Genomic DNA, 12,213 nt, shown 5'->3' with positions numbered 1-12,213 from the left:
AAATCAATGGGTGCTCAGATTTTGATATTGGCACCTGATGTGGCCAGTGGGGTTCGGACACACCTCTGAGAACACACAGGGGTTAAAAGCAGAGCTGCGCCGCTGAGAGTCTCTCTTGGGACTTCCCTTGTGAAAGGCTTTGGATCTCTCCCCCTGTCCCAGCTGCTGGCTGGGCGGGGGGAGGGGAAAAGCCACGCAGCCATGAGGTAGGCCCAGCCCAAGGATGGAAGGGTGGAAGAGACCAAGAGACATCAGGCAGCCCCCCCCAGGGAAGAGAGAGAGAGAGAGACAGCGTCTGAATTTGATAGCGGTGCTGGCCCAGGAGGAGAAGGGGGGAGTGCCCAGCAGGGCAGCGTGGGAATTCCGGAGCTCTGGGACAGGCAGAGACTGACATTTTTAACGCTTTTCTTGCATAATTGAGACCTTGCAAATGCTGATCCTCCTGGAGCTAAATGAGAAGAGAGATAAGAGATAAGATAAGAGGGAATGGGCCACGAGGGAAGTGCAGAAGACTCTTGAGTGGGGGAGAGATGACGGAGTGGCCTTTTGGTTGGACTTTTCTTGTGTGGCCATTGACTGAACCATTTTTTTTTCCTGTGACACAGAGACTGCATTTAGGGGGAGGCAGTGCCTCAGAACCAGGAGGGTTCAGTGTGAGTACCCCTCGGCCCCAGGGGGTGAAAAATTGGGGGGGACAGATGTCCCGAAGGAGAGACTGTGCCTTTTTTTGGAGTGAGACAAGGCATCCTTGAAAGACAACCCTAGAAGCAGCTCTGGTCCATGCACAGTGGTGAGAGCACTGGGCATGGAAGGAAAGGTGTCACGATGGCAAAAGGATTTTCTGGGCAGTGCTGAGTGACATGGAAGCACACGAGGTTTCAACGAGTTTCCAGGGGAAGCCTATGGTGCAAGAAGGACTCCTCTCCTCTTCATGAACTGAAGATTGAGTATTCTAAAGCGTGGTGCCGGACTGAGAGTTGGTGATTTGGGGGAATGTATCGGATTGGGAAATTTGGTGGGCGGGAGGTGGAAAGTGCTTTTGTAAGGTTTTTATTTTTCATTTTTTCCATTATGTTTTTTTTTTTTCTCTTTTTTTCCTTTCTTCTTTTCTTGTAATTTAGTTAATAAAGTTTTCTTTATTTCTAAGCAGGAGTCTGCTTTGCTTATTCCTGGTCACATCACACAGCAGACCCCAGGGAGAGGGTATTCTCATGGGGGCACTGGCTTTGTGCCAGGGCTAAACCATGACACATAGTTAAACATAAATCACCATACCATAGTTCTTCTGTGTAAAATGCTACTCTTGTTGCAAACAAAATCTTAAAATCTCCACAAACACCACTATACAATCCGAGAATCAAATTACCACAATGCAGTGGAAGAAAATCACCACACAAAATCACTGGGAAAGGGCATATCTCTCAAAGTGCCCACTTTTCTCAACACAACACAGCATACCATAATTGAGCATTTACTCACATCAGTTTTCCCTGGACACAATCAAAATAACAGCACACAGTCTGGGGATCAATTCCAAACATCCAGGGCAAAAGAACTCTCTGAGCTCGTACTCACAGTTAAAATGTACCAAATCTACACAAATCACTACATTTAAACACAATAAATACCGTCACTGACTTTTCTCCACTAGTTCCGCTTCTCTGCGGGGCACTCCCTGCCCCCACAGCCTGCTGCAGCCTGCGCCTCAGGCCTCATTCGCTTTCTCTTTCATATACCACACACACGATTACAGACACATTAACATTAACCACACAATACATTAACCATAAAATGATACAGTGTCTGGACACACACACACACACACACACACATAGAGGTTCACTTGATCCACCCTCAGGGTCACTAGCAGTCCGCCCTTACAGACAATGAACCCCTGTCTCTAATCCAGCTGCTCTATCAGCTGCACCCAGATGTCTCTGAGTGATTTACTCCCTGGCTCTCTTTTCCCCCGGGGGCCCCTCAATACATACCGTTTCCCCAGCAGGCCAGCAGGTCCTTGTATGTTCTCGCAGGAGGCAAGTTGAGACGAGCAGAGCCCCACCAGGAAAAAAAATCCTAGGGCGCGCCTTGGAGGTTCATCTATCCCCCCTGCCCCTTCGGGGACAGAGAACTCCCATCTGGGTCGCCATAATGTTTTGCTGAGAAAAGAAAAAGTACCCCAAAACTTTGTGAAAGTTGCAAAGCTGGTATGTTTATTACAGAGCTGGACACATGCGGAGATTGCTCTCCTCAAAAAAGGCATGCGTGCCTCTGAGAACTTCAGGTCTCTTTTTATCTCTCTCTCAAATACATATGCATACAAGTTTCACAATAGGTTCATACATATTCATTTTTATGGGTTTCGCGTGACGTTTGCCGCTAGTTCCGTTTTATCAGAAAGAATTCGGAGGTCAGGCTGGCCTGCCCTTGCAGTAGTTTCTGTTTTTCTGTATCTGTCTCCCCCTGTCTCCTCATTATCTCTGTCCTGCAGTTTTCCCTTCAGCCTTACAGACTTTTCACCCTTTCTAGACATTTCACCTAATTTAAAATGGATTTTTACTCTGGGGGATTTTTCACTCTATCTGATTGGGACCCGTGATTTTCTAGCAATAAGGATCCACTTTGTGTCTTGAGGGTGTGAAGGAATGTGTGAAGGGGAATGAGAAATAAAAGAGAGTGAATGTAGACGAATTAAAGTACAGGTAAGGTAGATTGTGCATTTTAAGTTTTACCACATCTCCCTGGAGGAAAGTGTATTGTGTTGAAAAATAGTGGGGAAAATTTTTGGTCTTAAGAGTAAAGAATTTTAAAAAGTGGTACTTAAGCCATTAGTAAAAGTGAGAAACAGAAGCAGGAGATAAATATATAAGATCTTTAAAATAGAAGAGAATATCAGTAAGTTAAATACACAGAAAAATAGCAGAATAAAAGAACTTTGGGAGTTAAGTTACCTAACAGAAATACAACTCCTTGCAAAATCCAGAGTATGCAGAAGTTGATGAGAGAAGCATGCAAGCTATGGAAAAAGGGAAATTAACCAATAACATTAACCGGAGAAACTGGGTTTTGATTAAATCATGGAATACGGGACCATTAATGCCTAAATTTGAAGGTCCCTTTCAGGTACTCCTCATCATTAATTCGGCTGAGCTGACCAGAGAAAAAGGTTGGATTCATATTACAAGAATAAAAGGGCCAGTTGCACCCCCTGGTACGGGACCAGATCCGACATCAGCTTCTCCCTCTGGCATTAGACCAGCATCCACATCACTCTCACCTCCGGGCACTGGACAGGATTCAACCACATCACAAGTTAATTCACCTGAGTATACTGTGATAAAAGGACCAAAAGTTTTAAAGTTGACTCTCAGAAGGAAGAGTCAAAAAGACTGAACTCTATGGGAAAATAACTGGTATCAGAGCTCTAACATAGCTTAAAATGTTTCAGGACTGTTCTGTGTAAAATATGTTAGTAAAAAGTTTAAGACTGAAAATAAGTAATTCTGGTTAAGTTCCCCAACTTGGTTCTAAAGACTCCAGGTTAATCCTCTACAGAGCACTCCTCTAAGAGAAACCAAAATTGGTAAGGAACAGACCAAGAGATGTTTAACCAGAGAAGCAGGTAGAAGAGACTCCAAAGAGCTTGGAAGCTTTTTCTCAGTAAAATTCCCCAAGAGGCAAGGCCAGGTGGGCAGGCTGTGCAGGATGACCCATACCGGACTCTTGGGAAGGGTAGTAATGATGGCTCTAATTGCTGGTGTTGCTCTGGGGAGCCCAGGAGAGCCGTGCAATGAGTGCTACCAACCCCTCTATGATGAGGAAGAAGTGAGCTCCTTGTCTAGAGTCCACATCAATACTAACCCTAATTGTGTTGATCTCTCCCAATTGGTCCTTTATCAGAAAAATAACAGAATGTATTGGATAGCCCAGAATACTGCCACTTTTAGGCAGCCACTCCTGGGAGAATGCCCTATAGGAGAAGCCTAGTTGTGCTTTGAATGTAAGGCTGCTGAAACAAGATCAGTAGATGTAGTAAAAAGAAAAGAAATGGTAAAAACAGTAAGAAAGATGGTTTGTAACAAGTATTTAGCAGTAAAGTATTCAGCTACCCAGTGGATCCCAAGAGATCCAAACAAATTAGAGTCTGTTGAGAAAAGAGAAAGAGACAAGTGTACCCACTATGAAGTTTATTAATGTTATGAGTGTTCTGAAAAAGGGATAAACCCCTTTTGGAAAATTAAGGAACTGTGTAAATATAAAGAATGCCCAACAGAAACTGATATCACATTTCGAGAGAGCTCTAAACACCTGGTTTTGATCTCTAGTACTACAGCATACACTAAATTGTAAGGAGACTGGTCTGGCAGCTACACAGCTAGAATAATAAAACCAGCTTTCTTCTTATTACCCAAACAAACTGGATCAAGTTTAGGAGTTCCTATATACAATGATTTAGGAGAAACCAAGCAGAAGAAGCAAAGTGCAATAGAAATTGAGAAAATCCAAAATTGTAAAGGCCAAGTTCAGGCTCCAATATCTATGTTAAACAGAATCATCAGGCTCCAGGGAGTATTAAAAATAAAGAATGCAATTATCAGAAACATTTCAAATGAAATAAAAAAATTAGCATGTGTAAATAACCAAGAATAAACTCCTACACTTGATTCCAGTTGGTGGGATAACCTATGGATTTTCAATAAGAATGTATGGGAAAAAGTAGTTTTTCTCACTGTGTGTATACTTGGAGGATTTCTCTTTTTACTATGCTTGTTTTCCTGTTTCAATAAAGTAGTAGCATTGGCCATGCAGACCAACCTAAAGAAACCAAGAAAGGTAACAAAGTTAAGTAACCATGATTACCAGAGTGCTCAAGAAATTTATAATCAATACAAAAAATTAAATATGAAGCTCATGAGTCAAAAATTGTAAGTTGATGGAAGCTTAAAATTTAAGCTCGATCAAAGAAAAAGAGGGGTGACGGGTGCGGCCATTTGTCTCAGTGCAGGGAAGGCTCAGGACTCTCAATATTAGAGTTCAGCAAGCTCCATTTATTGAAGAGAGCATCAGACACTTCTACAGCAAGTAATAAGCTCATGAATATTCTGTAAATTACACCATCCATTGGCCGCACCACAACATCAGCTCTTCCCCATTCCTTAGGGGTTACGTCTCTCTTTTCTCATGTCTCTTTCACTATTTGTTATCATACTACAGCTACGCCCAAGGACACGCTATCTTGCAGGGGCAGGACTTGGAATTAGCCACAGCCTTGTACTTTTCCAATTCCTAGCTACTCTCCCAACAGAGGGGAGATTGTTATAAACAAAAATCTGCCAATTTTTTTTTTGTGAGAAAATAATTACAAAAACTAAGTAGACCACTGTTGTTGCTGGGGTGCTGCTTGTTTGTTATGGTAATTACGAGTAGTTGTCATTAATAGTTGGTTTTGTATCGGTAAAAGCCCTGGCTGGGGCTGAGTTAATGGCTCTCCTCCCAAGACGGGGAAGAGAATGGACTGAGATGTGGGAGGAGATGCATGCAAACTAACTTCAGGACCAGCATGCCATGAGAAGCTACTATTCCAAACACACTGAAAAGAACCCCAAAACAACGAGCCAGTATAGAGCTGAGAAACTGGAGTAATGTCTAAACGTGAGGAACGGAGTGCTGAGCCTGCAGAGATGCTGAACACCTTCGTGGTCCCTCACCCTGAGCATGGGGTCGTCCCGAGGCCGGGACCCAGAGAAGAAAGGGGCAGTCATCAACATCCAGGTCACGCCCATAAAGGCTCCCACGAGGACTGGACCCCAAGCTCTGCCCGTAGCGGACAAAGCTGCGCATATCCTCCTCCTCCTCGTCACCCTGGGAGAGACGACGGAGACTGCAGACCCGTCGAGCTGCCCAATCTGGAGCTGATCACTTTTAATAAAGGCATTAAAAGGAGAAAAAGTCTCCTGCCCTGTTTATTTCAGTATGGGTAATGTTTTAATAAACCTTTTAAATTTTTTTAAACATGAGTATAATTTCTCACATCATTAACATCCTATCTCACTAAAAAAAGGGCTCTCACCATCTGCTTGGGTACCTCAGGCGAAACCCCGGGATCCTGAGCCCTTTCCCCCTCCCAGGGTCCCTCTCCCTGCCGGATTTGGGAGCCAGGTTGCCACTGCCTGGCCCCCACCATTTCTTTGCCACTGTTCCGGGTTTTTGGCTGCACTGTAGCCCACACCTCCTGCCTGCCAGGATGCCTGGCAGTTCCAGCTGTGAAAAACGCCAATCACTTGCTTTTAAATTTTTTAAAGTTTAATAGTAATAAAATAGTTATAAAAATAGTAATACAATTAGAGTAATAATAATTTGGACAATTTGAATTAAGACAATATGAGACAAAAAATACAAAGAGTTACGGACCTCCAGGTACCTTTCTCAGGGCAGCATGAGCCGGAAAAAGGACACCCGTTAACAAAGGATTAACCCTTAAAAGCAATAGCCTGTTGCATAGAGATACACCTCATACACGATGCATAAAATCCATTCAAATACAGGATTCTGTCTGGTCATTGTCAACTTCTTCCTCCGAATCCTAACAGCGCCTTCGAGGCGGAAAGAAGTTTGTTTCTTCTGATAAGAGGGCAATAAATTCTTTTTCTCCGGAAGATTTAGGCATCCTGTGGCTGCAATCTCGCTGCGACTCCTTTCTTTTAAAAAAATATCCTACATAGCATCGTTTCTATTTTAACAATTTTTATAACCTAAAACTATATTTGGCACAGTACTTAAGAGAATTAATACAGCATTACTTTCTAACACAACACATATAATATTCATTTTAATATTTGCGAAAAGCCATTCATAAAATACATGGATTTTTCACACAGCTACAGTTGCGGAGTTTCTGATACGTCTCGTCTACCACTCCGAGATTTTGTTTGTCCCTGTTGTTCCAGCTTGCTGCTTCCGAGGTCCCTGCTACAGCTCCTTTTGCTATGCAGAGGGGCATCAGGATCAGCTGCCCCTGGTGGTTTGTAAAGGAAGCCCCTTTCCCATCCCTTCTGCCAGCTGTGCCCGCCATTGTCCACGTGCAGAGAGACAACTGATGTCACGCCACAGCGCCCCCTGCAGCCGTGGGGAAATCATCTCACCTGCCCTTCCCAGATGAGGAGCCATCAGTGCCCCTGCCAGCTGTGACCATAACTACACCAAAGGGGAAGGTGCCTGACAGCCGAGAGAAGGCTGTTACTGGGTTTCTGGCTTTGTTTGTTGTTGCTGTCGTTGTTGTTCGTTTGCCTTGTTATGCATACTAGTAAAGAACTGTTATTCCTTTTCCCATATCTTTGCCTGAAAACCCCCTAATTTCAAAGCTATTTGGAGGGAAGGGAGTCATATTCTCCATTCCAAGGGAGGTTCCTGCCTTCCTTGGCAGACATTTGTCTTTCAAACCAAGACACATGAAGAACTGTATTTTTAATGTATCATAATAAGCATAACTTATTTGCAACATTCCCGTATCTCAGAAAAACGTAATATTAAAGTTGGGGAAATATATCATGTCACAGACATCTTTTGTGAAAAATCCTTTCTTTAGGATTTTTTCTTCTGGGAAGCTGAGGCCCCAGAAAAAGAATGTAAACAATGATTATCTGCTGCTACGGAATGCAACAGGTGCACCTGTGATTGGCCCATGTTGCATGTTTACAATTAAAGGCCAATCAAAGGCCGAGCTCTCTCTGGGACAGAATCAGAGAGAGCTCCTTTGTTTATTCATTCTTTTTCTATTCTTAGCTTAGCAAGCTTCTGAACCTTTCTCTCTATTCCTATTAGCATAGTCTTAATGTAATATATAGCATAAAATAATAAATCCAGCCTTCTGATCATGGAGTCAAGATTCTCGCATCTCTCTTCACCTTGCAACCCTTGTGAGCCCGGCAACAATATCATCCCTGATTCATGCAACAGTAGTTTTGTAGAAGTTCTAAGAAGCAATTAAAGAATTGTGCAAGAAAAGTGCCAGAAGAATACACATCTCCTTTAGAGGCCATTTTCAAGTGTAGAACAAAGCATGCCCTTTTAAGGTCAAATTAAGGCCACCAAGAAAAATTAGCATTAGTACCATCCCATTATTATTTTGGACATTGTATTCTGTAAATAACTGTGTATTATATTCTTGGCTGGTATCTCAGTGGTTTAGCTGTAACTAAATGCCTTTGTAGTTTGTTTTGCTTAAAGTACAGTAGTTAAAAGTTTCAATGTAAAGTTCTGAAGAGTTTTTGAGCATCGTCTAATTTTCCTTTACCCTCATGAGATCATCTTAATATATATACAAGCACACATAGAAAAAGATAAAGACTATTCTGCTATGAACACTGAACAACAAAGTCCTTTTAGGGAGTTGGAGAGGGGGAAAAAATGCAGATAGGGACGTCAAACCTTTCAGCATTACCCTTTTATCCTCTTCCTCCTCCTCCTCCCTTCCCCCCTCCATCATAAGATGGAGAACATAAGATTTTTATATTCCCTTCATGGTGCGTGTGAAAAATGTGTATTTTGATTGGCTTTTCGCAAATGTCAAAATGAATATTATGTGTTCTTTTAGAAAGTTATGCTGCTTTAATTTTCTTAAATAGTGTGTTAAATATAGCTTCAGTTTACAACATAATGTAAGTAGAAACGCTGCTATGTAGGATACTTTTTTTAAAGAAAGGAGTCGCAGCAAGATAGCAGCCACAGGGCACCTAAATCTTTCAGAGAAAGAGAATTTATTGCTCTCTTATCAGAAGGAACAAACTTCTTCCCGCCTCGCTCGGTCCTGAAGATGCCATCAGGATTAAGAGGAAGAAGTTGACACCGACCAGAAAAAATCCTTTGTTTGAATGGAATTTTTGCACCATGTATGAGGTGTATGAATATGCAACAGGCTATTGTTTTTAAGGGTTAATTCTCTGTTAACGTGTGTCTTTTTTCGGGCTTATTCTGCCCAGAAAAACGTACCCAGATGTCCGTAACTCTTTGTATTTGTTGTCTCATATTGTCCTAATCCAAATTGTCCAAACTTTTATTACTCTAATAATATTACTATTTTTATAACCATTTTAATACTATTAAACTTTTAAAATTTTAAAAAAAAAGTGATTGGCACTTTTCACATTTATGGTGGCAGAGGATGGTTAACATCTCGCAGTCAGTGCTTTAGGAGAGTCAGTGTGAGGAAGGCGCGCCTTGCCCGATTTGGCAGCCTCACTCTGTTTCCCCTGAAGTGACCGACAGACGCAGGTTACGATCTGTGGACTAAAGGAGGCAATAAACCAAAGAGAAGGGAAAAAGGCTGCCTACAACTGCGGTAATTTGTTGAAGTGAAGGGAGTGACCCATCTTCCTTGATCAGCATCTGACTCCGTTTATTGACTCCATCAGTCACTTTTTATAACAGTGTTAATTCACTTCATGCATATTGCAAAATCTGAGCTCCCGATAGGCTGTAGAGAAAACTTCAGCTCCTCCTTTTGTTTACAATACCTGAAGTTAGTTTACTGAAACCAAGATCAGTGTTCTCACCATGATATGAAAAGTTCTCAAAACCTTTATATCTGTTTCCCAGAACGGCCATCTGTTCCCGGAGCAGCCAAGGACAGAATATTGCCTGTTTTTGAGGAAACAGTCTGAGAATCTTGTTGTTTATATAAAAGATGGCTGTGAACCTAATTATTTACAGAATCAAGCCTGGGAAAGGCTGCTTTTTTCCCTTAGCTGAATACCTTCATGGCCTCTTTCTTTAAGCCATGCTTGAACCAGGCTCTCCACAGTAATTGGCCCCCTAAGACTAGTAGTGCACAAAGAAGCCGGGAAGGAAAAAGGATTGGTAAGTTTTTTTGGGGGGGACAGGTACGGGGGGATGAATGTGTGAGAATGAGGTGGGCTGGTGATCCCAGACCTGCTGCCTGAGTGCAGGGTCTCCCATGCCGCGTTTCTGACTTGCCACAAGGAAAGCCCCAGTAAAGAGATGAACCGAGTGATAAAAGGAGTGAGAGAATCTCCTGGGGCAACATGGACTGGGTCTCAGGGAGGGGTTGGACCCCTCGGAGGAAGGGAGCAGAGTTTCCTAGCCCAATACACTAGGAAACAGGAAAAAAGGGCCCCCTAAAAATTCTGCTGGATTGAGAGATAAGAGTCCCTAAGAGCATCCAGAATTAAAACCTGATGGGTTAAGGGATTAACATTCCAAGAGCATCCAGGGTTGAGCAAAATTCTGCCAGATTGAGGATATGCCCCAGAGCATCCAGGGTTGGACAACACCGCCAAAAAAAAATAAAATGCCCAAGAGCATCTGTAGTTGTACCACACAGCTGGATTGAGGGTTAAAAAAAAAATGCCCAAGAGCATCTGGGGTTGGACAACACAGCTGGGTGGAGGGATATCCAAGAGCACCGGGACTGGCCAGTAACACCTAAACTTGTAATTTGTGATTTGAAAGTAAAAGGTACCTTATTGTTGTCTTGTTGTGTGTGTGTGAGAGTGAGTCAAACACAAAATCAGCCTCAACTTCCCGGGTGAGTGGGAAGGGGGAGCTGTGGAAAGAGGTGTATGTGACCCGCAAATAAGCCATTGTTCCCCTGGGCAGGTGGGGGCTGTGGCATAAGGTATAGGTGACCTGCAAACAGGCCATTGTTCTCCTGGGCGTGTGGAGAGGGCCGTGGCTAAAGAGAGAGAGTGACATGCAGACAGCCTCACAGGTGAACTGGGACCAGAGGCGATCAGTGTTAGGGCCCTTCCCGGAGGCCAACTCTAAGGCGAGGGGGGGCCACAGGGACCTGTGATTCTCTGGCAACAGGGATCCACTTTGTGTCCTAAGGTCATAAAACAATGTGTGAGAGTGATTGAGAAATAAAAGTGAGTGAATGCAGACAAATGAAAGTATATGTAATGTAGATTGTGTATTTTAAGCTTCACTATATCTCCTTGGAGGGAGGTGTATGTATTGAAAAGTAGTGTGGAAAAAAAAAAGTTTTTTATTTTTGTGTGCGTGTAGTTGAAAGAAAAGTGGTATTTGGGTTGTTAGAGAAAGTGAGAAACAGAGGCAGGGGACTAATAGATAAGATCTTGGAAATGGAAAAGTAAACCAGTAAGTTGGATACAGGATAAAAAAGGAAATAAAAGCATACTAGCAGAGATACCCCAAGATAGCCCTTTGGGAGTTATGTTAGCTCACAAAAATACCAGTCCTTGCAAAAAAAAAAAAAAAAATACAGGGTATGCAGTAGTTGATGGGAAAAACATGCAAACTATGGAAAAACGGAAATTAACTTTAAACTAGTAAGCTCAAACTTGTGAATTATGAAATAAACAGGGCCAGGAGACTTCTTCTCCTTTTTAATGCCTTTAATAAAAGTGATCAGCTCAGGATTGGGCAGCTCAGCGGGGCTGCAGTCTCCCGTTGTCTCTCCCAGGGCAACCCAGAGGAGGAGGATATGAGCAGCTTTGTCCACTAGGGGCAGAGCTGGGAATCAGGTCTTCGTGGGAGCCTTTAGGGCATGATGATCCAATCCGATGTGACTTTTCCCGGCTGTTGTGGTGTGTTTTTAGTTTCCGGGTCCCTTCCTCAGGTGTGCCAATATTCCCTTCTCCCTTCCCCATCGCCCCTTGCTGAGTGTGCCCTGTCAATCAGGCTAACATACCAGCAAGGCGTCGTGTGGTTGGTCGATTTCAAAGGATGCTCCTCAGGCCTGGGGGACATTGGCCCGTATAGGTGTCCCTAGTCCCTTGAGACCCTGCCCCTTTCACCTGGTTGGTAGCTCACCTGTCCCCTCCTCTTCCCCTGTCCCCGAGCTTAAAAGGTTAATCAGACCATGCGGCCGAGATTCTGGTGGAGCAGTTGCCCCGGTTCAGACCTCTGTAACCATGGAATAAACATCTGGATATAACCCTCCAGCAGAATCCTCTCCTTTTTCTCTTCACCATTGCCAGAAGCTCTCTCTCCTGAGGTAAACGGAGTTCCTGACAAGCCTGGACCTGTTCAGTGCCCTGCTGCAATCTCCAGCAGCCAAGGTATCTCTGGGGTGAATTACACCACAGAAGCCGCCTTTGGCCCAGCAGTGAAGGTCAGACGGGCCCAGGCACCATCTAACTGGTAATATTTGGATTCTTATTCCAATACCTGGCCTTGTCCCACCCAGTCTTGGCGCCAGGGACGACTCCCATGGTCAGGGCGAGAGGGACTCCG

At 43.5% G+C, this 12,213-nt stretch overlaps 1 protein-coding gene across 1 annotated transcript in view; it reads right to left on the bottom strand.

The window, feature by feature from the left end:
• The window catches only part of LOC141726888 (arrestin domain-containing protein 3-like), a 53,559-nt gene extending 43,605 nt beyond the window's left edge, over positions 1–9,954 (bottom strand). The window contains 2 exon segments of the mRNA XM_074531990.1: positions 5,709–5,862; positions 9,928–9,954. Coding sequence (XP_074388091.1) covers positions 5,709–5,862; positions 9,928–9,954 — 181 coding nt within the window.
• Positions 9,955–12,213: the final 2,259 nt, after the last annotated feature.

This window comes from Zonotrichia albicollis, chromosome W, assembly GCF_047830755.1.
Source record: "Zonotrichia albicollis isolate bZonAlb1 chromosome W, bZonAlb1.hap1, whole genome shotgun sequence".
Lineage (NCBI taxonomy): Eukaryota > Metazoa > Chordata > Aves > Passeriformes > Passerellidae > Zonotrichia > Zonotrichia albicollis.
This window is presented reverse-complemented; position numbering and strand designations above follow the sequence as displayed.